The sequence below is a fragment of the Mustela nigripes genome, chromosome 2, assembly GCF_022355385.1.
Source record: "Mustela nigripes isolate SB6536 chromosome 2, MUSNIG.SB6536, whole genome shotgun sequence".
NCBI classification, from domain to species: Eukaryota; Metazoa; Chordata; class Mammalia; order Carnivora; family Mustelidae; genus Mustela; species Mustela nigripes.
Window position 1 is genome coordinate 73,864,343 of NC_081558.1, and position 22,700 is coordinate 73,887,042.

At 37.5% G+C, this 22,700-nt stretch overlaps 1 protein-coding gene across 9 annotated transcripts in view; it reads right to left on the minus strand.

Annotated features, from left to right (window-relative positions):
- RBMS3 (RNA binding motif single stranded interacting protein 3) overlaps window positions 1–22,700 on the minus strand; it is a 713,870-nt gene that overhangs the window by 58,237 nt on the left and 632,933 nt on the right. For all 9 annotated transcript variants that reach the window (XM_059390794.1, XM_059390798.1, XM_059390793.1 and 6 more), the window contains one exon: window positions 5,381–5,491. In XM_059390794.1, coding sequence (XP_059246777.1) covers window positions 5,381–5,491 — 111 coding nt within the window. The remainder of the gene's footprint in view (window positions 1–5,380; window positions 5,492–22,700) is intronic.

Here is a 22,700-nt window from a genome sequence, read left to right on the forward strand (position 1 = left end):
TATGTTGCTTTTTTCTTTTATCACTGTCAATCTTAATACTCATATTCATAGCTAATACTTGAGGAAAGAAAATCTCCAGGCAAAACGAATAGTTCAGGATTTTCACCTGATAGTGTCAGAATTTTATAGCATTAAAAATGGAATGGCATGACTGAAAAATGTAGAGAACCATGGTGAACAAATGGATTACAATTAGAAGATTATCTTTGTGCGTGGCTATGGTTACACCATGGGACTCCAGTGATGTCACAAATCACCAGTGGATTCGAGAGCACAAACAGAACTGCAGATAAGGAACGTGCAGAACAAAAACTTTTTATTTCTTTGAACAGATTCTGGTGACATTGTAAGCCACTGGTGACCACCAACTGAACAAATGAAAAGGAGATAAGAAACTTGTCAAACAAGATTGTCATGCAGTTTGGAGGTTCTCATAACTCAGTAAAATCCCCAGTGGTTTCTGCTAAAGCTTACAATGGAGTGATAAGAAATTATGGATAATGGTGCTTTGGTTCTATAGAGGGAATCCTATGACAAAAAAATAAATAAATAAAACCAGTAAAGTTAGAAAATTCTTCAAGGTCAGCAGAGTCCTGGGATAAAAGTTATAATGCTTGCATACAATTCATTTCTCCTAAGGCCTGCAGATTCTGCCCAGCTTAAAAATGGGCAAGGAATTCAACAATAAACATTTGAGTTTGCAAATAGTAGACAAAGATTAGTCAAACTACATGGTACCCATTTCAAAATTTGGAATTATAGGGGCTCAAATATATCTAATTTTATGACAATAAAAAAAGAGGCTTTGGCTTAATATACTTCTTGATCCCAGGGATCTCAGAAAGAAAAGTGGGACATGACCTGTGGCCTAAGTTCCCCTTTCTAGAAATGGAAAATTCTAATCTGGCTCCAACCCATATCAACCCTGATCCCTGCCTACTTTGGATTATTCACTGAATCTCTCTCTGCCCTGCCTTTGGGACCTGTTTCTGGCATTGAGGTTCCCGTGTTAATCTAGAGTTGTCACTGCTCACACCTTGTCTTGCAGAGTTTCTGTGAGCTCAGACATCTGAAAGCCTCTGAGTAGTTACAGGTAAGAAAGACACATGGTCAGATAATTTTAGATTGACTGGCCGTGGCAACATGGTAGAAAATGGATTGGAGCAAGCTAAGGGCAGTTAGGAGACTATTACAATTAATCAAATGAGGCCCAGGGTAGAGACTCTAGAAATGTGGAGAAAGGGATGTAGTTGACAAACGTCTATGGACAGAACCGGTGGATCTTGAATAGTTGCATCTGGTGGTGAGGGAAAAGCAGAGTCGAGATTGAGTCCTAAGTGTAGCATTGGACTGCCTGGGCAAATGGTCATGGGATTAGTTGGAGAAGAATTAAGGAGCAGAAACACAGAAGAGGAAGAGGGTCAGTGGAAAGGAAATTGGGGAAACTCATGAAGTTAGTTTGTGTTGTACTGACTTTGAGATGTTGGAAGATTTAAATGGAGTTATTTTGCAAGTTGTTGGTTAAGTGATTTTTAAAAAGTCTAAGATGAGGTTAGCACTGAGGACTCAGTTTTAGGGGTCTTCAGCATAGAAGGCAAAGTTCAAAACCGTGAAAGTGGATGAGGTTGCTTAAGGAAATCATGTATGAATGAGAAGTTAAAAATGAAACCCTGGCTTAGCAGCCTATAGAAGCAAAGAAGAAGCAATGGCCAGAGACATCAGAGGAGAACCAGGAAAACCTTGGGCAGGAGTCACAAACTGAGAGCACTTAGGACAAACTGGGACTGATATTCAAATGCAGGGAGATTGCCTGTTAAAGTGCAAATATTTAGCTTGGCTTAAAAAAATGGGAAGGTGAGGCCACCTTGAGTCAGTATGACCATATAGCAATAGCTTTCTGGAGTTGAGCCGGGGCTGCCTTCCTTAGACAAGGCTGCCAAGGTACCCCTTCTCCCTATGATTGATTCATCCAACACTCAGACAGAGCTGTTACTATTATTGCATGAAAATATCTCTCATTTAAGATATAATCTCCAATATCATGTGTACTTATATTACATGACTATGTTTGTGACATGATAAATCTAGACAAAATTTGACATGTTTCCAGGCTGTCTTGTTTGATCTCCATTGGCTTTATTCATTAATGCGACTTAGCTGGCTTCTCTGGACTTTTGGGTTTACAATCCTGAAAAAGTTAGAAGCTAAGGAAGTAGAAACTTGAGAAAAATAATTTATGCCAAATGAGACAGAATGGGCCTAGACTTGTACTATGACCTTGATAATTTTCTATATTCCTTCTGGTGACCTGGACTGAATGGCCACATTAATGAACATAATGGCCACATTATGAAGCCACTTGAGGTAGAGAGATAAAGGCGGCTCATTTGATAAGCATCTAGCGGGTGTCACACATGGTTTTAGGTATGTTACGTATATCATTCCATTTAACACACCACCACTGGGATGTACATATTATTTTCCTCCTTGGTAAAAAAGGAAATAAAAATTCAGAGAGTTAAGTAACCTAACACACCATAGCTAGTTAGGGGCAGAACCTGGCTTTGAACTCAGGTTTAATTCTAATGCCCACTGTTCTTTCCATGATACCAAGCCACCTATTCCCAGCAATAGATAAAGCAATGGAAAAGATGCAGTAAGGTGGAGAAATTTGATTAAAAGAATCCATTTCAATTGCATAATAGCCACTACACACGCCAATCAAAAATTCAGATAAAAGGAATCTCTGATGGCATATCAAAGTGTAAGAGTGACAGTTTGAGAAAAAAGTATAGCCATATTCTGGACACCACTAAACATCAACAAAGTAATAGTTTTTCTCTCTCTGGCTTTCCAGAAACTTATGGAATTTTAACCCTTGGTAAACCATCAATTTACACAAAGCTTATGATGTGCCTAAGCATTATTCAGTATAAATGTGAAGCAGGAAAAGAATGAAAAAAAAAATTAGAAGAAATTTGGTGTTAAAAATGAGCCACCTGCTTAAAACACTCTAAGAAAGGGAAGGATTATATATCATTTTTGAGTAATTTGACTATTATTAGCTGGGCAAAAAACTATGATCTCATATAAATGCATTCTTGTTGAAATGCTCAAATACTAATCATAATATATGTTACTGAATCAGCCTCTATTGTAATTCTGAAACTGTTTTATATATTTTAGCTTATTTTTCAATTCTCTAAAGGATTCAGTCATATTCTTAATTAACCTAGCTCTTGTATTTTTTTCTAGTTGGCAAATCTGAATTTCAGCAAGTCAGCTGGTTTTGTTTTTGATTCAACTAAGTAGGATTTAGAAAGTGTTTCTTTCTAGACTTTCTAGATTTTCAGACGTTTGTATTATAAGTCATCCTCTTCTTGGATTCTAGATTGCCGTTCAACACAGTAAGATTGAATTACTTCACTTGTTCAGAATTTATCATCTTTTAAGGAGAGAAAGGCTGATATGAAGGGAAATCAACAGCGTAGACACAAGAAACTTCAGTTTCTCCCAATGAACTTGGGACTTGCTTTGTTAGTAAATGAGTGAAGTGACTAAATGTTTATGTAAATTACATGGCTGTGTTTGTGATATGAGTAAATATAGCCCAAATTTGGTGATATATTTCCAGGGTTTATTAGTTGTCGTCAAGGTTGGCCCCTGACTTGTGAATGACCTGGGAATGACATATTAGCTGAAATGGATAAGCATCTGGGAAAAGAAAATCAGGCTCAGGTGTATTATGTTACTAGATCTAGATCTGCAGGTGCATACATAAAGCCACCTTTCCATACACATTCCTAAAACTATTTCCCTGATGAAAATTAACTGTACCACAGTGTAGAGTTAAATATAGTCTTAGACATGACTTGAAAGTCTAGGTCAGAGACCTAAAAAATTATTGGATCTAGCCCCTGCTTTCAGACAGGTAAGCTATCATCAACTGCTTTTTATAAGTTCAGCGACTGAGGTCTCAGGTAAGTACTGTTTATTGAAAATCTCCTTATTGAAACAATGGGACTCTTTCCATCAGGCATATGGATTTTCTTCCTATTTAGGGCAGACTTTTCTGGCCTCAGTGGACATGTCAGAAACTTCTTATACTCCAAAAAGCCCATGAGTTGTTACATTTATGTGGCAAGCAAGCCATTGCTTTAAGGTAAAATTTCTGATATAAAGCTAGTGTCCTCAGTGTACATAGATATTTAGAGACAATGTCAGAGTACCTGTGAAGAATCACAGAAGTGGCAACTATGAGACATACAGGCTTATGTCATAGAGGTGGATAGTGAAAGAGCCCCCATATAGCATCACTGCTCACTACTCAACCAGAGAGGGGAACAGACTGGAAGAGATTATTTTCCCAAAGACAGAGTGAAAGAACAGTGCTCAACCAAGATTTGAGTTTAGTACTCCCAACTCCTAGTCCAGTGCTCTTTCCATAATTAAGCTGTCTCACTCAGAAAAATGATTTTTAAAAAATGACTACATCTTTAAAAATGACAAAATCATCTGCACTAATATTTGTAAAGAGGAAAACCTGCTACCATAGTGTCATATGAAAGATTGACTTTGATTCTGATGTTTGATCTATACTGATAATGAACAAAATTGTAGTATTCCAGGTTGTATTAGACATTTGCCTCTTAACCATTTGGGGAATTGTCTTTGAATAGATTTTTTAAAAATAAAACAAAACTGTGTTAATGATGCCAAATGGTTGATATAAATCAATGCTGTAATAAACATTTTTATGTACTTTTTTTCCCCTAAAGAAAATAATGGCTCAACAAAAGTATCCCAACCTATCAAAAAACATCAAGTACACTAGATTCCTTTTCTTTTTTTCAACATTACCTGTCTACCTATTCAAAACAAAGTTGAAAAGAACTGGATTGTGTCAGGTTCTCAATTACTTTTTATTGATTTAAACATTGAAAGTAAATAACAAGCTCTATGTATTAGTCATAGTCAAGGTTGGCCCCTGACTTATGAATGACCCAGGAATGATATATTAGGTAGAGTACGTAAGCATGTGGGAAAAGAAAACCAGGCTCAGATGTATTACGTTACAAGTTCTAGATTTGCAAGTGTGTGCATAAAGACCTTTCCATAAATGGGTATCATACCCAGTGTACTGTGTCCTTTGAACAAGAAGTGACTCAAATTTAAATGCAACACAGTGGAAACTTCAATCTGGTCAATGGGAGTAAATGTGCCCCAATACTGAATGTGTATGCACGAGGCACACCGGAACCTGGAAACTTGTTTCAGTCAACGGCATAGGGCCAGTTTTGCTAATAATACCAGTAAAAGCTGCATTGCATCTTATCGAAGAAGTCCAAGAAAACAAAGCAAAACCAACTCTTCAACTCACCGTTCCTGTTGTGCCCAATGAAAGATGATTCATCTGTTGCGTCAGGGGGCCCATCATATTTGCTGGCTGCATTGACATAGGATGGTCCATTGTCGGCGTAATCACAGCACCCTACAAGCACACACAATGTCCATCTGAAAACAGGTTCCACAAGGGAGGAAACTTTTAAAAACAATAAACACAGTCAACTACTTAACGTCAAATGTGTTTACTTTTTAATGAAAAGGATAAGTTCAACCATGTATGATTTTTTACATCCACCCATGCCATTTTGTTGTTATCTAAATAGATAGCACTAATAACTTCCTTTTCCTTTGATGTGATTTATCTATGATTTGTCTAAAATACTTATCATTTATAATTCCAATATTCAATATAGAATGTGTTCCAAGATATCATACAAATCCTCTTTCATTGTTCTAAATACAAACTTCGCTAACTGAAAAACACTAACACTTTGCAAATTATCTAGTTTTTCTCAATATTGACTAAGACTTTTTTTGGCTTATGCTTTTATCCATGATTTATATGGGTAATTATTGATTATCTCAATACAATCTACCACCAGAGTAACAATGCTGGTCCAGATGAGTTTCTTGACTGGATCTTTTGAAGGACAGATTAAAATCTAGTACAAATGATATAAAAATCAGACTTCGTATTTTCCATGTTTTTCCTCCTAATCTTTTGACCTACTTTCTTTCTATTTGTGCTTTTGAAAAAGATAGAATACTGAACTCTGTTAAACGTTGGTTAAATGTAACACTGCTAAAATATTACCAAAAAAAAAGTCAAGTTTTTCGTCGGATGTTAAGAAAAGCCTACTTCTAGAATATGCTCTTTGATTTATTATAACTGTTGGGAATGCAAGAAATAACAGACATTTAAAAAATTTTCTGTTCATATACATAGTTTCACATAGCTAGTGAAGCAAAGGGCAAACGCTTCCTCCCCACCCCCCCTTACTCTACCTTAATTGACTAGCTGAGAGAATGGAACAATTTTTTCTTAATTGAAAAGCTAAGGTTGGACAGCATCTTTGAGATTATTGAAATTTCAATGCTTTATTATAAAGATGACCATACACGTAGAAGCCCATGATATCACAACTCATTTAAATACCCACTGGTAATAAAATGATGATGTATTTGAATGCTATTTTTTTTCTGTAAACACTTTTTTCACTGTTTGACTTTTCTTCCCATGTAAGTGAACATTTTAAAGAAATAAAACTAGGACAGATTTATGTAGATGGCAGGATGTCAGCACACAAACCACCCGTAAGCAAATGTTTCTCAGAACGTTTTGCTCAGGATGATCAATTCCTCCTGGTATTATCCAAATCTGACTTCCTGACTGTATCTGTTAAAAAAAGATCAGGCTTTCATTCATCCTTCCTTGTGGGCTCCTCCTCATTAATATGGAGGGAGAATAGAAATTGAGCCAAATATTTGGAAATGTTTTGTTTTCAGAGCCAACATTGTTTGCAAGGATATTTGTTGTTTGCTAGACTCAATCAGAAATATATATATGTTATTTTAAAGATCTGTAGTTTATATATATATACATAAATTTTCATTTGTGTTGTTTTAATTTCTTGATGCATCCATGAATTGTCATTCATCAGCAGACTTCTTGAATCAGAGACATGATAAGATAAGCTTTTAGTAATTATAATTCAGAGACACATCACTTTCTTTTCTGGCTGCCTGAATTCCATAAAACAAAACCACATTAACTTTTTCCTTAAGAAAAACAAACAAACCCCCTCCCCCCAAAAAAAACCCAGCTTCTGTGTTTATTTCTGGTGGTCGTTGTGCCATACCAACAGTGAACACTAAAAAACACTGGGTCCTTCCTAAAGCACTTAGGGATAAACTATAGAAAATCCTCAAAGTTAAGATGGAAGTCCTGAAGCACTTTTTTTTTTTTAAACCAAAAAGTTGCACTTTCGCAACATTCTAATCTTTAGCAGGTGCAAGACTTCAATACTGTTTTGAGCTTGAAACTTAGACTACCTTCTTAGAATATTGCCCCTAGGGATTCCAACACCTAAACTGTCACAATCCTGGAAACCCCCCGGATTGTAATCAACCTGCTCTAGCTACATAAAGGATTGCTCGTCATAAATCAGAGATAAAGACCAAATTCTGTTTGGTAGAAAAACCTTTCTTGTTAGTGCCCTAGAGGTGATCTCATTCTACAGTGGTGCAAGAGGTAGACTTTAGTCTTTGTTTGGAAGGCAATATGCAAATGAGAAATGTGAGCATATGACAGATGAATCAAAATCCATGCATGATAAGAATAGAAGGATTGAATGCCTGCATTTGGAATTAATTTAGGAAGGATTGTTTGGTCTTTTTACAGAATCCTTTCTCAGAAAGTGTTTGGGGACTCATTTGATTACAGATGACACAGAAGGAGCGTTGCTTCTGTGGATAAACCAGAAACTGACAATCAAAGGGAAGAGTAGGAAGAGGGTTGTCATAATTTGGAATTGCAAATAGCAGCAGTAGGCATAGAGTGGAAAACAATGAACAGAAATATTCCTTTCTGTTCAATAGGCCACTTACTGCAAATAAATGAACAATAAAATGGAAATTCTTGGGGGAGGACAGAGCCACTGTCTCTGCCTCCTCATGTTCAATGAAGAAAGAATTCCCATAAATTATTAAGAACATAAACTCCTTAATAGTTTCAAGGGATGAAAGAAATGTACAATTAGTGAGTAAATGGAAGTTGTAGAAAGGAACCCCCCAGAGAGGCACAACGTCTTGATGATACTTGATGGGGGACAACTTACAGAGTTTGAAGTGCAGGTTAACGACAACAAAGACTGGTGTTTGTCAGCCACTTTGCTCATCAAAGATTACATACAGAGTCTTCTCCATGTTGTGTAGGACGTTATTTAAAAACAAAACAAAATGAAAAACACAGAGGAAGAGAGAAAAGAAAGAAAAAAGAACAAAAAAGGAAAAGAAAAAACTGGTTCTTAAGGCAAAACTAGTGCCCCCCAAGCATAACTGTGCCTAATTAAATATACTGTCACATCCATTCCTATCCAATGCATTTAAGCCATAGATTGAAGAGTGTTTTGTGACAGATGTTGCCAACACATTAAGGGTAATTTCATTTACTCCAAATGTATAGAATGTGCTGTCTAACAGAGTTCACTTGGCAAATGGCAAAGCAAGAGGAAACAGATTTTTCATTTTAGCATCTCCGGATGTCTGGGTTTGTTCAATGTTTAAGCTGCAGAGAAAAATACTGTAACATGCTATAATCCCACTGAAAAGCACAATGACCAAACAGCTGATGGGAAAGTCTGGTCTATTTTAGCCACTGCCTCTGCAAAAACAAAGCTGTTCACACTCAAGAGTTGTGGGGTGGATCTGGTCGCCCTAGTTCTGAAATAAACAATTTCAACAGTAATTTGGACAAAGTTTCCAAAGATCATTGATGCAAACATATCTGAACCGAGGCCATAAAAGCATCTATGTTGTTAACCTCCTGCCAGTATTTTAAAGAAATTTTAAGTCTTGGAGAGTTTATCAGTATTTTAATTTCCCAACAACAGGATCGCTGGCAAATTCAGGGAAAACATGTTGAAGTTCTCTACTATTAAGAGCACGCATTGTGGGCTGAAAACCTGTATGAAGGCCAGGAGTTGGACCACCATGAGAAGAACTGCCTGTATGAATATTCCTGTGAGTGTGTGTGTTTTAGACCAGTGTTTCCTTAAGTACCACCTGTCAACCAGCAGCAATAACAGACCAAGAACTGGAATTAGCATCCCTGAGCTTTGGGTCTTGAAATCTGTGTTTCCACAAATTCTGCAGGTAATTCTGGTGTCCTCTGAAGTATGAGGACACCATATAAACTGCTGTTGTATAGTCCAGTGGCACAGATACAGTGTCTTAGATACAAACACTTGGTTTTATTTTATTTATACTGTGTCTCAATTATTTGTTTTAAACAAGGTGATACAACATGATTAGAGCAATAATCACATTTTATCTTGTTTAAAAATGCAAAAAGGTCAAGCCTGCATTTTTGATCAACTGAAATGGGGTGATTATCTGAATAATTCAGGCCTAAGGCTGATGACCTGCCATGCTTCCATTTGACCAGTGTGGCTTATGCTCTATCATATTTGAGAATCTCTCATATTTGGAACCTTAGTAAGCCTTCAATTTGAAATCATAAGAATCTAAAAGGTAAGGAAATTATTTGGATAATGTAAGTGAAAGAAAAAAAAAAAAGAAATATCACTCTCTTTGTTCCTTTTCTCATGTCTAGACACCTCAGGTGAAAATGTTTGTTGCCCCTACTATACTCTTTTCCTGCAGTGACTTACACAAAACTACAGGACTTTTTCATAGTAATCATTCAACATGACTTAAAAAAAAAAAAAAAAAAAAACACGGTTTAAGAGCATTTATCTTCATTTTCATCTGTATGTTTTCTGCTTCTCTGTTAGTTTTTAATATTTCTAGAATAAATGTCTCATTGAGTTGTGTACACCAGACTATTTTTAGCACATCTCAAGCAGGGTGCAGAGAATGATAGGAGCTCACAAGGAATCTACTTAGGGTCAATGATTTACCCATAGCAAAAATGATTTTGTAATGGAAATGACATAAAGATGTTTTGTTTAACTGGGAAAAGTGCTACTCAAACACAGTGTCCTGCAATGTTAGTGTGCAACATTCCTGTAGTATATGTAGAGATGTCTAGTTTTTTTCATTCGTTGATGTTGGCATGTTTTTTATTGTTGTTTCTCTTTCTTTCTTTCTTTCTTTTTTTTTTTTTTTTTTTTTGAAGGCAGCTGCTTTGCATGATTTAAGAAAGGCTGCCATGGGGACTGAACAAAAGAGAACTAAAGAGGCCTTCAACCTTCAATACACTCATTAATCCTCAACTGTCTTGATAAATTTTCAACCAACTTAGAGGAGGCAGTCTGGCTTTTGAAGCAACTATGCTTGAAACCCAGAAAGCTATGACAGAGCTGGTAGATAAGACTTCAACTGTGAAAGCATTTGCAGATAACCTCTGACAAACATTGGAGGGAGGGAAGGAGGATGAATAACCATGGTTAAGCAAGAAAACAACTGCCCCAGGGCCCCATTTTAGCACTGAATCCCTTCCTTTTCATAATAATTCTCTTTCAAGATTTTCCATCCATGAGGGCAAGGGTCATGTTGACATACCATTTATAAACTCTATAAATAGGAATTGCATATAGAAAGTACTCAAAACAGTTCTTGTGAATTAATTTTAGATATCAGCACCACTAATTAATTATTCAGTTGAATTAAAAATGACTAACATTTAAAAAAAGATTTTAAATGGCTAACATTTACTATGATTTTTTAAATTTAGATTGTTAATACTAAAGGGCCTACAGCCTGTCGGCTGGTTCATCGCTATCTTCATGCTCTCTACAGTATAAGGCATATAATACATGCTTCATAAATATTGGTTAGAAGAATGAAAAAAGAGCAAAACTCTAAATCAAAAGGTACTTAGAAACCTATCTTGAGATTTCTAGTCAAAATGGAGCAATCCGAAGATTCTGAGAAAACTTGTTCTCACAAGGGGTGGCTCAGTTGTGTTTTTTAAATTTTTTTTCCCCTTGTGGAAATGATATTTTTTAAAAATTTAAATTCAATTAATTAACATATAGTGTATTATTAGATTCAAAGGTAGAGTTCAGTGATTCGTCAGTCTTATACAACACTCAGTGCTCATTACATCACATGCCCTCTTTAATGTCTATCACCCAGTTATTCCAACCCCCCACCTCTCTTCCCTCCAGCAACTGTCAACTTATTTTCTATGATTAAGAGTCTCTTATGGTTTTTCTCCTTCTCTGACTTGTTTTATTTTTACTTCCTGTCCACTATGATCCTCTGTTTTGTTTCTTAAAATCCACATATAAGTGAAATTACATGATAACTGTCTTTCTTTGATTGACTTATTTACTTAGCATAATACCTTCATCCATATCGTTGCAAATGGCAATATTTCATTTTTTGGTAGCTGCATAATATTCATATATATTTATATATATATATCACATCTTCTTTATCCATTCATCTGTTGATGGACATCTGGGCTCTTTCCATAGTTTGGCTAATGTGGACATTGCTGCTATAAACATTGGGATGCAGGTGGGGTGGCTCATTTTTGTTTTTGTTTTTTTTAAGATTTTATTTATTTATTTGACAGAAATCACAAGTAGGCAGACAGGCAAGCAGAGAGAGAGAGAGGGAAGCAGGATCCCTGCTGAGCAGAGAGTACGATGTGGGGCTTGATCCCAGACCTGAGCCGAAGGCAGAAGTTTTAACCCACTGAGCCAACCAGGTGCCCCATATAATGTATTATGGGGTGGCTCAGTTTCAAAATCATGTTTTGCCTCACAGATATGTGCATGTGTTAATGTCATCGACCACCATATCTTTAAAGATGAGATCTGAAATTCACCTGAAGTAGTTTTTACTAATGCCACCATAGCATATTTATGGTACTTATTAAAATAAAAAGTATTTGCATATGGGAATATGTCAGTGGTTCTCAACCAAGGGCAACTTTGAATTGTCTGGAAGGGACATTTGGCAATGTCCAGAGATAGTTTTGGCTGTCACCTTGGGAAAGGGGTGCTACTGATACTTAGTGGGTAAAGAGGTCATTGACCTTACAGAACCTCCTACAACACACAGGACAGCTCCCCACATCAAAGAATTATTCAGACAAAAACATCATTAGTGTTGATGTTCAGAAACCCTGGTATGTATGTGTGTCTATAAATAAATGCCATTTATACAAAATGAGAAGTTTTAAAACTATAATAATTAGAAAATGACAGAATGTTCATCCATACTTTGCTTTCTATACGTAACAGCAAATTTTAGATTTTATGCTGAGACTTTTTTCATGATATAAACCTATTTCCTTAAGTCAATCAGAAAAAGACAATTATCATATGATCTCCCTGAAAGAGGAAGTTGAGAGGCAACATGGGGGGTTTAGGGGGTAGGAAAGGAATAAACGAAACAAGATAGGATCAGGAGGGAGACAAACCATAAGAGACTCTTAATCTCATCAAACAAACTGAGGGTTGTTGGGGTTTGGGAGGTAGGGAGAGGGTGGAGGGGTTATGGACATTGGGGAAGGTATGTGCTATGATGAGTGCTGTGAAGTGTGTAAACCTGGCGATTCACAGACCTGTACCCCTGGGGCTAATAATACATTATATGTTAATAAAGAATTTTAAAAAATAAAATAAACCTATTTCTTAGAGATCAGATATCTAAGTCAATTGCCTGAATCTTATAAATTACCAATAGAAGGAGGCAAGACTATTACCTGACTTTCAATGGCTGCATGATTATTTTTGAGTTCATATTTATGTTGTTATTTACTTCGGAAATATGGCTAACAAGAGCTGAATTTCTCTTCCCTACATTAGACAGATTCAGTTCAACTGGCATATTATTTGGACTGCTACCTAGAAATTTGTAGCTATGGACTGAGGGTATGATATTTGGAAGTAGGGTATTTGACATTGGTCTATGGTCAATTTAAAAGAGTTGTGTACACAGTTTTCCTAATGGGAGAATGTCTGTTAGTTGTAAAAATAGAGGGTATTTTTTTTTTCCTGGTACTCTTAAATATTCTTAATTTTGTGTTGCTTTTTGATTCAGTTACCCTTAATTGGACGTGCTTTTTTTTAAAATATGTAGTATTAAAAGACACCAAAAACCAAATTAGTTTTAACAATGGAGTCTCCTTAAAAGAATCCTAATTATATACCATGCCTATTCAACTGTGAATAGTGGTTTCAATTATTGGTTAAGTACCTATTTATACAATAGTGTCATTCAGAATGAATATATAAATATGTCACACTGAAGTATTTCTAACCAAAGCAGGTATATAGATAATTAGAATTCTCAACAACGCTTTATTGAATCTTTTAGAGTTTTGTGCTTAAAACTAAAGAATTTGCTCAGTAGTGACTTTTGATGTTTTCAACAAGCTTCTTTGGAATTCTAATAGAGCAAGATGGCTTTTAAATATGCTACATTATTGAGAGAAAGTTGAAAATTTGAAGACTTTGGGCTCCCATGTCAAATGGTTTTGTTAGCTGAATGTGAAATAGAACAACTAGTTCTTTAATTATTGAAGATTTACACCTGGTTAAAATTATAAAAGGAATTTCATAATGCAGATGGGTTATCAAATTCTTTTTCTTTCAGATGCCTTCTTAAAGAGAGCACAGTAGAGATGCTTGGGTGGCTCAGTTGGTTAAGCAGCTGCCTTGGGCTCAGGTCATGATCCCAGCGAGTCCCACTCGATCCCAGGACGCTGGGATCATGACCCGCATTGGGCTCCTTGCTCGGCAGAGAGCCTGCTTCTCCCTCTGCCTCTGCCTGCCACTCTGCCTGCCTGTGCTTGCTCTCTCTCTCTCTGACAAATAAATAAACAAAATCTTTAAAAAAAAAATTAAAAATTAATTAATTAATTAATTAAAAAAAGAGAGAGAGAGAGCACAGTTGCTGAGCCAGTGGAAACATTGAGTGCATCGAAGGATCCCAGGGCTTCTTCAGTGAGATTCTTATGGTTTCAGCAGCAAAGTTGAATTGACATTCATCAACCTTCCATTCCAGTCACGCAAATAATAGGGGGCTCTCAGCTACGGGGCGTCTACCACACACAAACATGTGTGCCACACAATTCCGTCTGATGTGGAATAGATGATATGACAGAATCACACTATCTGTGAGGAAAAACAAATGGCACAACCTAAGTCTTTTGTCTTCACTATACAGGGCCTTCTGGGGAATATGCCTTCCAAAATCAGTTTAAAGGGATTTGAGAAGGGGAACCTGGGTGACACAGTTGGTTAAGTGGCTGACTCTTGGTTTCAGCCTAGGGGGTGATTTCAGGATTGTGAGATCGAGTCCCACGTTGGGCTCTGTGCTCAGTAGAGTATGCTTAAAACTCTCTCTCTCTGCCCCTACTGCATATCCTCTCTGTCTCTCTCAAAATAGATAAATAAATAAATAAGAGATTTGATAAACAAACAAAAAAATTAAAGAACACGAAGCTATCATATTTACCAGTGAATGAGTTAATCATAATGTATATCACCATCATTATTACTTTTTAAGATATAAGAAACCCCCAGTATCTACTCACCCAATAAATTACATAACAGAAAATTGTATTAGAGATACAGAGAACAATTCTTAACCTTCTTCCTATTTTAACAATGATAACCAAAAATACATGCATATCCCTTTAAAGATGAAAGGAAGTAATTTTCCTTATTTTTTGTTCCACAGGGTCTATAGGGGAAATCATGTTAAACTACCTTTTCCACCAAAGTACAGCCTAATCACATTTTCATACCTGAGTTAGCATCTTGAAAAATATTATTTCATGTTAGAAATGTCACATGTTTAAGACATTGGTATCTTTAAGGCAATAGCTGTTGTAAGCTAATGGGTAAGAGGCGTGAAAGGGTAAATAGACAATTCAATGATGAAACCAAAATATTTTCCATTCCTCCTTGTGAAGGAGATAATGTGGAAACAGACCAGTGGGCACATTCTCATGAGTGACCCTTCTGTACAGCCATCAGCAATGAATAGTAGGGTCATGCATGATAATGTGCCCGCTGCTCTGTTTCCACATTATCTCAGCCCAAAAGAAGGCTTATATAGGTAGGTCCGAGATGACATTTTAGTCATATTATGCACTCTCTTTAAAGATCCCAGGGCTTCCAGTTTCCATTTCCTGTGTAATTCGCCAAGACGCTCCACATGAAACCTCTCCTCCTACCACACTGAACTACTCATCCTTGGTGTTTCTGCCAGGAGTTCTGGGTACTGACAGCAGGTTAGTAGGTGTACTCTAAGGTTTTTGTCAAGTGCTACATTCTATAGAACATCTCCTACGTCTGACCCAGGTTGTGGGTCATTCGTTCCTCTCTTCTCTCAATATTTGGCACATGCCTTGATCATGATCATACTTCTCCTCTGGATTCTTTTCATTGTGCTATTTATGATACTTTATTAATTTTCCAATGTGCCAAAGTCTAGCACAGCGTATATCATGAAACAGGCTGTAATGGTACCAAATGACCAAAAGAATGAATGGTGCTTGCTTATCAGCCAGGGCTCCCATGACTTTGAAGGGATGCAAATACAGTAACAGCTACTCTGTGCTCAGACTGGGTTAGAGGATTTAGTCAAAATAATGGAAGTATTCTCTTGACCGGACAGGGGGATGGTCTTAAAAATCCATCCACCCAATTACTCGCTTTCCTTCAAAGTGTCCCTGTCTGATCACTGCCAGCTAGATGTTCCTGTCTTTGAGTATGAGAATTCCCAGGTTCTAAGAACCACACACTACCCAGGGAATTTTAATGTTGGAGTTCACTACATGATTTCCATCCTATGGAATAATTTTAGGTACCTGATTCAATGTTGCAAAGTTCCTTTTATGTATTACAGCCAATGCACAGAGTCACAAATGCAAGGTAAACTTTTTCATTAGGGCTTTCCTGTGCCACAAACTGTTTTAATAGCCATATGTCTGCCCAAGATCTTGTCAGACCTTGTCACGTGATAAGAGAAAAAATGCTTTATTCACTTGTACACCAATCACTTTGTATACCTCTAAGTAGGTTTTCAACATGCAGAGAGTTTAAAGTGCACATCAGAAGCAGTATACCAGGCCAGTGTTCTTCCAAACGATAAAGCAAATAGGGTTCCCAGCAGATGTCTGAATATTTATGGGCAGGATCTTTAGTCTGGTAAAATGTTTATCTTGCTTTAACTAGCACTCAGGACTGTGAGCTGTCATAAAGCTTCTCATTAAAATCTTCCCTTACTGACAAATAGGCTAAAACACACCCCCACCCCTCAAAAAAAGCTGATTACAAATAATTTTCAAGGTCTCGTAGGATTCTATTGGTAAGTGGGCCCGGGAAATCATTTCTCAAACCACAGGAGTGATCAAGAGGAAAAGCTGTCTGTTATCCTACTTATGGCCATTGTTTACAGTGCAAATTGTCTAAAAATGTCACAAGGTACCTTGATTCTGGCCGTTACTAGGAGAATAGCTATTCCTTGTCCTGCAATTTGCTACAAAATATACTTTATTTTGTGGTCCCTCAGAGGACATTTCTGTGCCATTTGTTTTCTCCTTTAAGACATTTTCAGAAATTTGCCTGGTTAGAACTGGCATCAGAACCAGACCTAAGGATATGGGTATAAAGTCACAACCCTGTTAAGAAAGTAATTGACTCCCTTTAAAGTACACTTGCTATTACTACTATCGTCACTGGTGTGTCTCACACCCAGTATATCTCCTAGGTTTTGTAACATAGTGCTGAGATAATATATGTCCTCCTGGAATGGCCATATCCTAAGGTGAAAATTCTCGTATTAGCATCCAACCGAGATATAGTCTAAGGCCTGCAGGATGTTAGCGAATATACATAAAGTTGTCCAGTAGATGAGGTGAAAGACAGCTTTGTTTGTATTCTTCAGCGTCCTATTTCTTCTAGAATCGGTGCCAGAAGCATAGTCACATCTTTCATTCCGCTTAGATTTCATGGCCCCTTCTCCTAAACAGTCATACCATATTAGTAATTTTGGACTTTTCTGCTGGATGACTTCGGCTAATTAAGAGCACCTGCAAAATACTGGTCTTAAAACTTCTAGTACCTTTTTCCTCAAAGTGTAATCTGAGGCCAGACAGAATAATCTGAGACTTTGATGCAGACTCTCAGGTCTGGCCTCAGCCCCACTGAATCCACGTCAGCTTTTCACTGAGATCCCCAGGTGAGTCACAGTCGTGGGCAAGTATGAGAAGCTCTGCTCTGTTTTTTTTATTTCTGTCATGCCCATTAGAGTAAATTGTCTACTGCAATTCTTCTGAGGAGACTCTTGGTTTGTTTCTTAATCATTTCATTAAATCCTTTTTTCAGTTTCTCCTTGAAGGTCAAGTAGCTTCAAATAATCTTAGCAACATTAATATGTCTCCTTGTTCTAACCACAAACAGCCGGTAATATTTAGTTCAGTTTTTCAATAGTCTCCATAGGGCTTCTCTTTTTATCCATAAAAACTCTTGTATAAAAAAAAAAACTTCATTTCCTATGACATATTTTCATGGCAACCCTCAAATTGAAACCTCCATTCTTTCCAAATAATATCTCTGCTTAACCAATGAGTTTGGAATGGCTATTATAGTCAATTGTTAAAAGAGGCTACATGCCTTATGTAGTCAACATCTAAATATTTTAGTTAATTCAGTATATATATCATAAATTTAAAGTGTCAATCAGGAGTTAGAAGTAAAATTCCAAAATATTGTTACTTGCCAGGCGCTGATGGAATTGACAAAAAAAAAAAAAAAATGCGGGTTAGTTTTAAATCAAAGTTTCTCAAACTAGCTAAAAATTCAAGTTTTTAAGCACTCTTTGTTGCCTTGCACTTTTCTTAAATTCCTGAACCTGATTTCCAACAGCTCACTGAATCTAGAATCTCAGACATCTCAAAACAACCATGTCCCCTTCTGAATATTTTCTCTTTTTGTAGAAATCTTCTTTCTCCTATTTGGAGTCTTGAAATAATAGAGAAAATTCCAGGTCCTCCTTTTCTTTGCATCTCTCACCATGCATAACAAACCAGTAGTCAAGTCTTGTCTCTGCTACATCATAAATGTCTCCAAGTTCTCTGTTCCTTCCTTTCAAGCTCTCACTGACTGGGTTGAAAGCTTCAACCATGTCTCATTAAGATTAATCCAATGACTTCCCCGCTGTACCTCCCTCACTCATGGCATGTTGTAGACTTTTTTTTTTTTTTTTAAGATTTTATTTATCCATCTGATAGAGAAATAGAGAGAGAGCATAAGTAGGCAGAGAAGCAGACAGAGGGAGAGGGAGAAGCAGGTTCTCTGCTGAGCAGGAAGCCTGATGCGGTACTTGATCCCAGGACCCTGGGATCATGACGTGAGCCTAAGTCAGATGCTTAAATGACTGAGCGACCCAGGCGCCCCTGTAGACATTTATTTTTTAACACTCACTGCACATGTTCTTAGCTCCCCACAAAGTGAATCCTGCTATTTCAACCTAGAATTTGGGAAAACAAAAACAAAAAAACACACTTTATTTCTCAGACTCCCTTCCTGTGATATAGACAGATGTGACTTTTGCTCATGAGAAGCATCTTTGAAGGATTTCGATTTGTAAGACAGTCTGGAATGCGACAGGAACAGAGGGCATATGGCACCCGAGTAGCAAGACTCCATGGTTCATAGGAATGTTGGCCGTTTCTTCACTACAGCAGAGCAGTGTGTTCTGGGGGTTAACAGAGGTTGCAGCACCCCCTTTGGTCGTAGAACAAGAGATCTAGATGTTTATTGTCTGCCAATATTCAGCATGTATTTGCTATCAGATTAATCTATTGTCGATTTCTCTTTCGACAGCAATTTCAGGAGATGAAAATGTATGGTAATTTCACTGTTTTAAATTTATTTTTACAGCCGGATGGGGTGAGAAACTAATATCATTCTATTGAAAATAGTACACTAAGATGATTTTTATTATTTTCTTCTGCTCCTTGAAGGGAGACAAAGAGGACTTTACGTCTACTAAGTGGTATTCAAATTTTGAGGTGTTTGTCATCCTGTGGCCTTAATGATACACCATCTTTACGTCTGCTTTCAAAACTTCTGTAAAAAAGAATGTGGGGCTGCAAATGCATTGCAGTAAACTTGGCGCAAAAGGTTTTTCCTGAACTTTCAGTGACCAGCTGAAATTATCCTATTGTATTCAAAGTTATTCAAGAGAAAAATATTCAGAACCAGTTTCTTCTCTTAGTTTGTCCTCCCTCTTTTCTCCCTAGCCCCCCCTTCCCTTTCTCACTGACTATATGTGCATTAGGTGGAGAAATGAATGTTCAGCAAAATCAGCCGATTTGACTAGCATCAGAGGTTTTCAACTATACTTTTTGTTCTATTTCACGCAAGAACAAGCTTGAAGCCATCTGCCTGCCAACAACGATGTCCTTCATTCCCATTGTGGAGACAGCACCCCCACTTCATCATTCAAAGGCAATCTTCAAAGGGACATTGTTTTTGCTTATTCCCGTTGTGACAGATGTTTTACATCATCTACCTCCACATGCGAGCTCATCTGTAAAGGACTGCCCACTCTCTGCAGCCAGCTGTGGAAATAGCTCCAGTGTCATCTGTGGCAACACTCATTCCATTCTCCTGACCTCACCGGAGACCACATCCAAGAGCAGGGAAAACAAACAACCCTGATAACTTCCTTGCAAACATTTCCAGGGCAAATCGTTTCAGACAAGCGTTCTTTAGGAAGTATGTAACAAAAGAGAGGCAAGCTTATTTGAAACACTCAAATGTCACCAAGCTGGCCAATTGGGGTAATCCCAGGATTAAGGAATCATGAAGCAATAGCATCTGTGGGCATGATTCAGCTGAAAACATCTGGTTAGCTCAGAACCACTTCGATTAGCTGGAGTACGTGTTTGTCAATCACTTCGCTTCTTTGGATTGTATGAAGTTCCCACGAGGAAATGTTTACATCGCCAACTCAACCAACTTCTTTGAAAGGTTGTGAAGAGACTCTAACACATTTCTTAAATGCAGAGACAATTAACTTGAACTGCTCTGTGGCGAAATTATACCCTGATATTAGAACATATTTTAGGAACAGAAACCAAGAAGTCTATCTTAGTTTGCTTGAAACTAAAGAAGTGAAACTTTAGTACGAAGAATTACAACACTCTGATATTGAGGAGGTGTCTGCCATGGGAGAGCCTTTGTAACTTCCTAAGAGATGTTTGGTGTGTTTCCAGTTTAAGATAAAGAATATGCATCAACTCATCCATGCACTAGTACGTACTAAGCACCTATTGCGTTTTGCCCTGAAAGATCTTTGAGTTCAATAGCTGAATAACTTGAATGAGATATATTTTATAAAAATTGGGTTTCAAAAACAGAATGTGGACAAAGTGATCAAAGGCGTTAAAATTTTCCACAGCAGTAAACATCGTTGGTGATGCCACGCCAATTTCTGGTTTCATTTAGTATAAAATGTTGCCTGGCAGACCTCTAACACTCAACTCCCGGAGTCCTAGGTGGGGCCCCTGACTTGTAATAAGTGAAGGCATTACCTAGATTGAACAAGCCTGGATGTTTCGCTGCTGCAGGAAGGCAGTGGGGCCCCAGGGCAAGGCCCGAGATCAAACAGTAGGTTGAAGAACAGAATGTAAGAAGGAAATAGTTCTGAAACATAAGGGAGAACTGAAGATTAGACACACATTAGATCGTGTCTAAAAATGATTCTGTTGTTACCTCAGTTATCAGGATCAAAAATCCCTTTACAGGCCCAGAGTCCTTAAATCTCAAGGAATGGATGGCTCATGTCTGAAGAAGGGCTGGTGGTAATTACAGATGTGTTCATCTCCATTGCCAATCCCAGCTAGTTATGGAGAGAGCTTCTACTATCCTTAACTTTCATTAAGGCCAGTTGTCAACACGCCTGTTAACTGACTGGCGGCATTCCATATCATCCTCCCAAGAGTTTTGCCTACATCCCAGAAACAACCATTCCATTGATAGACTTTAATATTTGCATGGCAATAGGATAGCAAACATCTAAACCACGCATTTTCAGTGGCTACCTATTCACGATAGTGGATATTTTGTTAGAATTTTTAAAAAAGAGAGAGAAAAATCAAATTATAATTCCATGGTATCCTCATAATACTAAATAATACTAAAAAGTATTAATATCCAGTGTTCTTGGTATAAGGATTTTATTTATTTTTATTTCTTAAAAGTTTATTTATTTAAGTGATCTCTACATTCAACATGGACCTCCAACTCTCAAGCCTGAGATCGAGAGTCACATACTCTGCCAACTGAACCAGCCAGGCACCCCAGGCCTGACTTTTAAAAAACTGATTTGACACAGTGCACCAAGTTCATACTTCCTTAAAAACAATGAAATTTCACTGGTGTGTAATAATTTCTCTGATTTTTAAAGTCACTTATTTTATAGACATTCATTGAGAGACATTATGAATAAGGAAATCAATTATAAAAGTTAAAAAAAGAATTGGGGCACCCAATTCAATTGGGCTGCTCAGCTGGTTAAGCATCTAACTCTTGATTTCGGATCAGGTCATGATCTCAGGGTCCTGGGATTGAGCTCTGCATGGAGCTCTGTGCTCAGCATGAGTCTTCTTGCCCCTCTCCCTCTCCCTCTGCCTGCTTGCACTCTCTCTTTCTCACTCAAATAAATAAAATCTTAAAAAAAATAAAACCTGTATTCCAAGAATGCCATGTAAGAAATCATGACTTCACCCCCATACTACTTGGTATGACTACTCTATAAACTCAGATGGATAAAATGATCTTCTAAAATATTTTTGGGATGGGGAGCCTGGGTGGCTCAGTTAGTTAAGTGTCTACCTTTAGCTCAGGTATGATCCCAGAGTTCTGGGATCAAACCCCGCACTGGGCTCTGTGCTCAGTGGGGATCCTTCTTCTCTCTCTGCCTGCTGCTCTCCTTGCTTGTGCTCGCTCTTCTCTCCCTCTCTCAAATTAATAAATCTCTTAAAATTTGGGGGGGATAAAAGTAGTATGCAAGAAGGTAGTGTGCAAGGATTTCTGAAGAGAATTCCAGAAAGGATAAAGAACTATTTCTTATTTACCATGTTTTTTTTTTTTTTAAAACAACAACAAAACACAGCAATGAATTTGGCATTCTTTTAATCCCTAAATTGTGAAGAACAGTAATCATATGTGTCAACTTCCTCACAACACAAAATTTTCAAAAGCCCACATATAAGTGAATTTCCTCAGATAGGGGACTAAGAAATAAAGTCCCTTTCAAATGCCAAAATTTATTAGCAAAGGTGAATGACAGTCCAAAAAATTTTTTTTTATCTCCTTCATGTTGCTTCCTAATATTGCCATGCATGACCTAATTCATGAATCAGACTTCCAGAGGTGGTGGGCATTTTTCACACAGGTATGTTAAAAAAAAAAAAATTGAGAGTTCAATAATGGAACACCTAGGCTTTCTGAGGAATTCTGGGAATAATGCTCTAAAATCCTAACAAGTCAGGCGCCTGGGTGGCTCAGTGGGTTAAAGCCTCTGTCTTCGGCTCAGGTCATGATCCCAGGGTCCTGAGAGTGAGTCCCACATCGGGCTCTCTGCTCAGCAGGGAGCCTGCTTCCCCCCCTCTCTCTCTGCCTGCCTCTCCG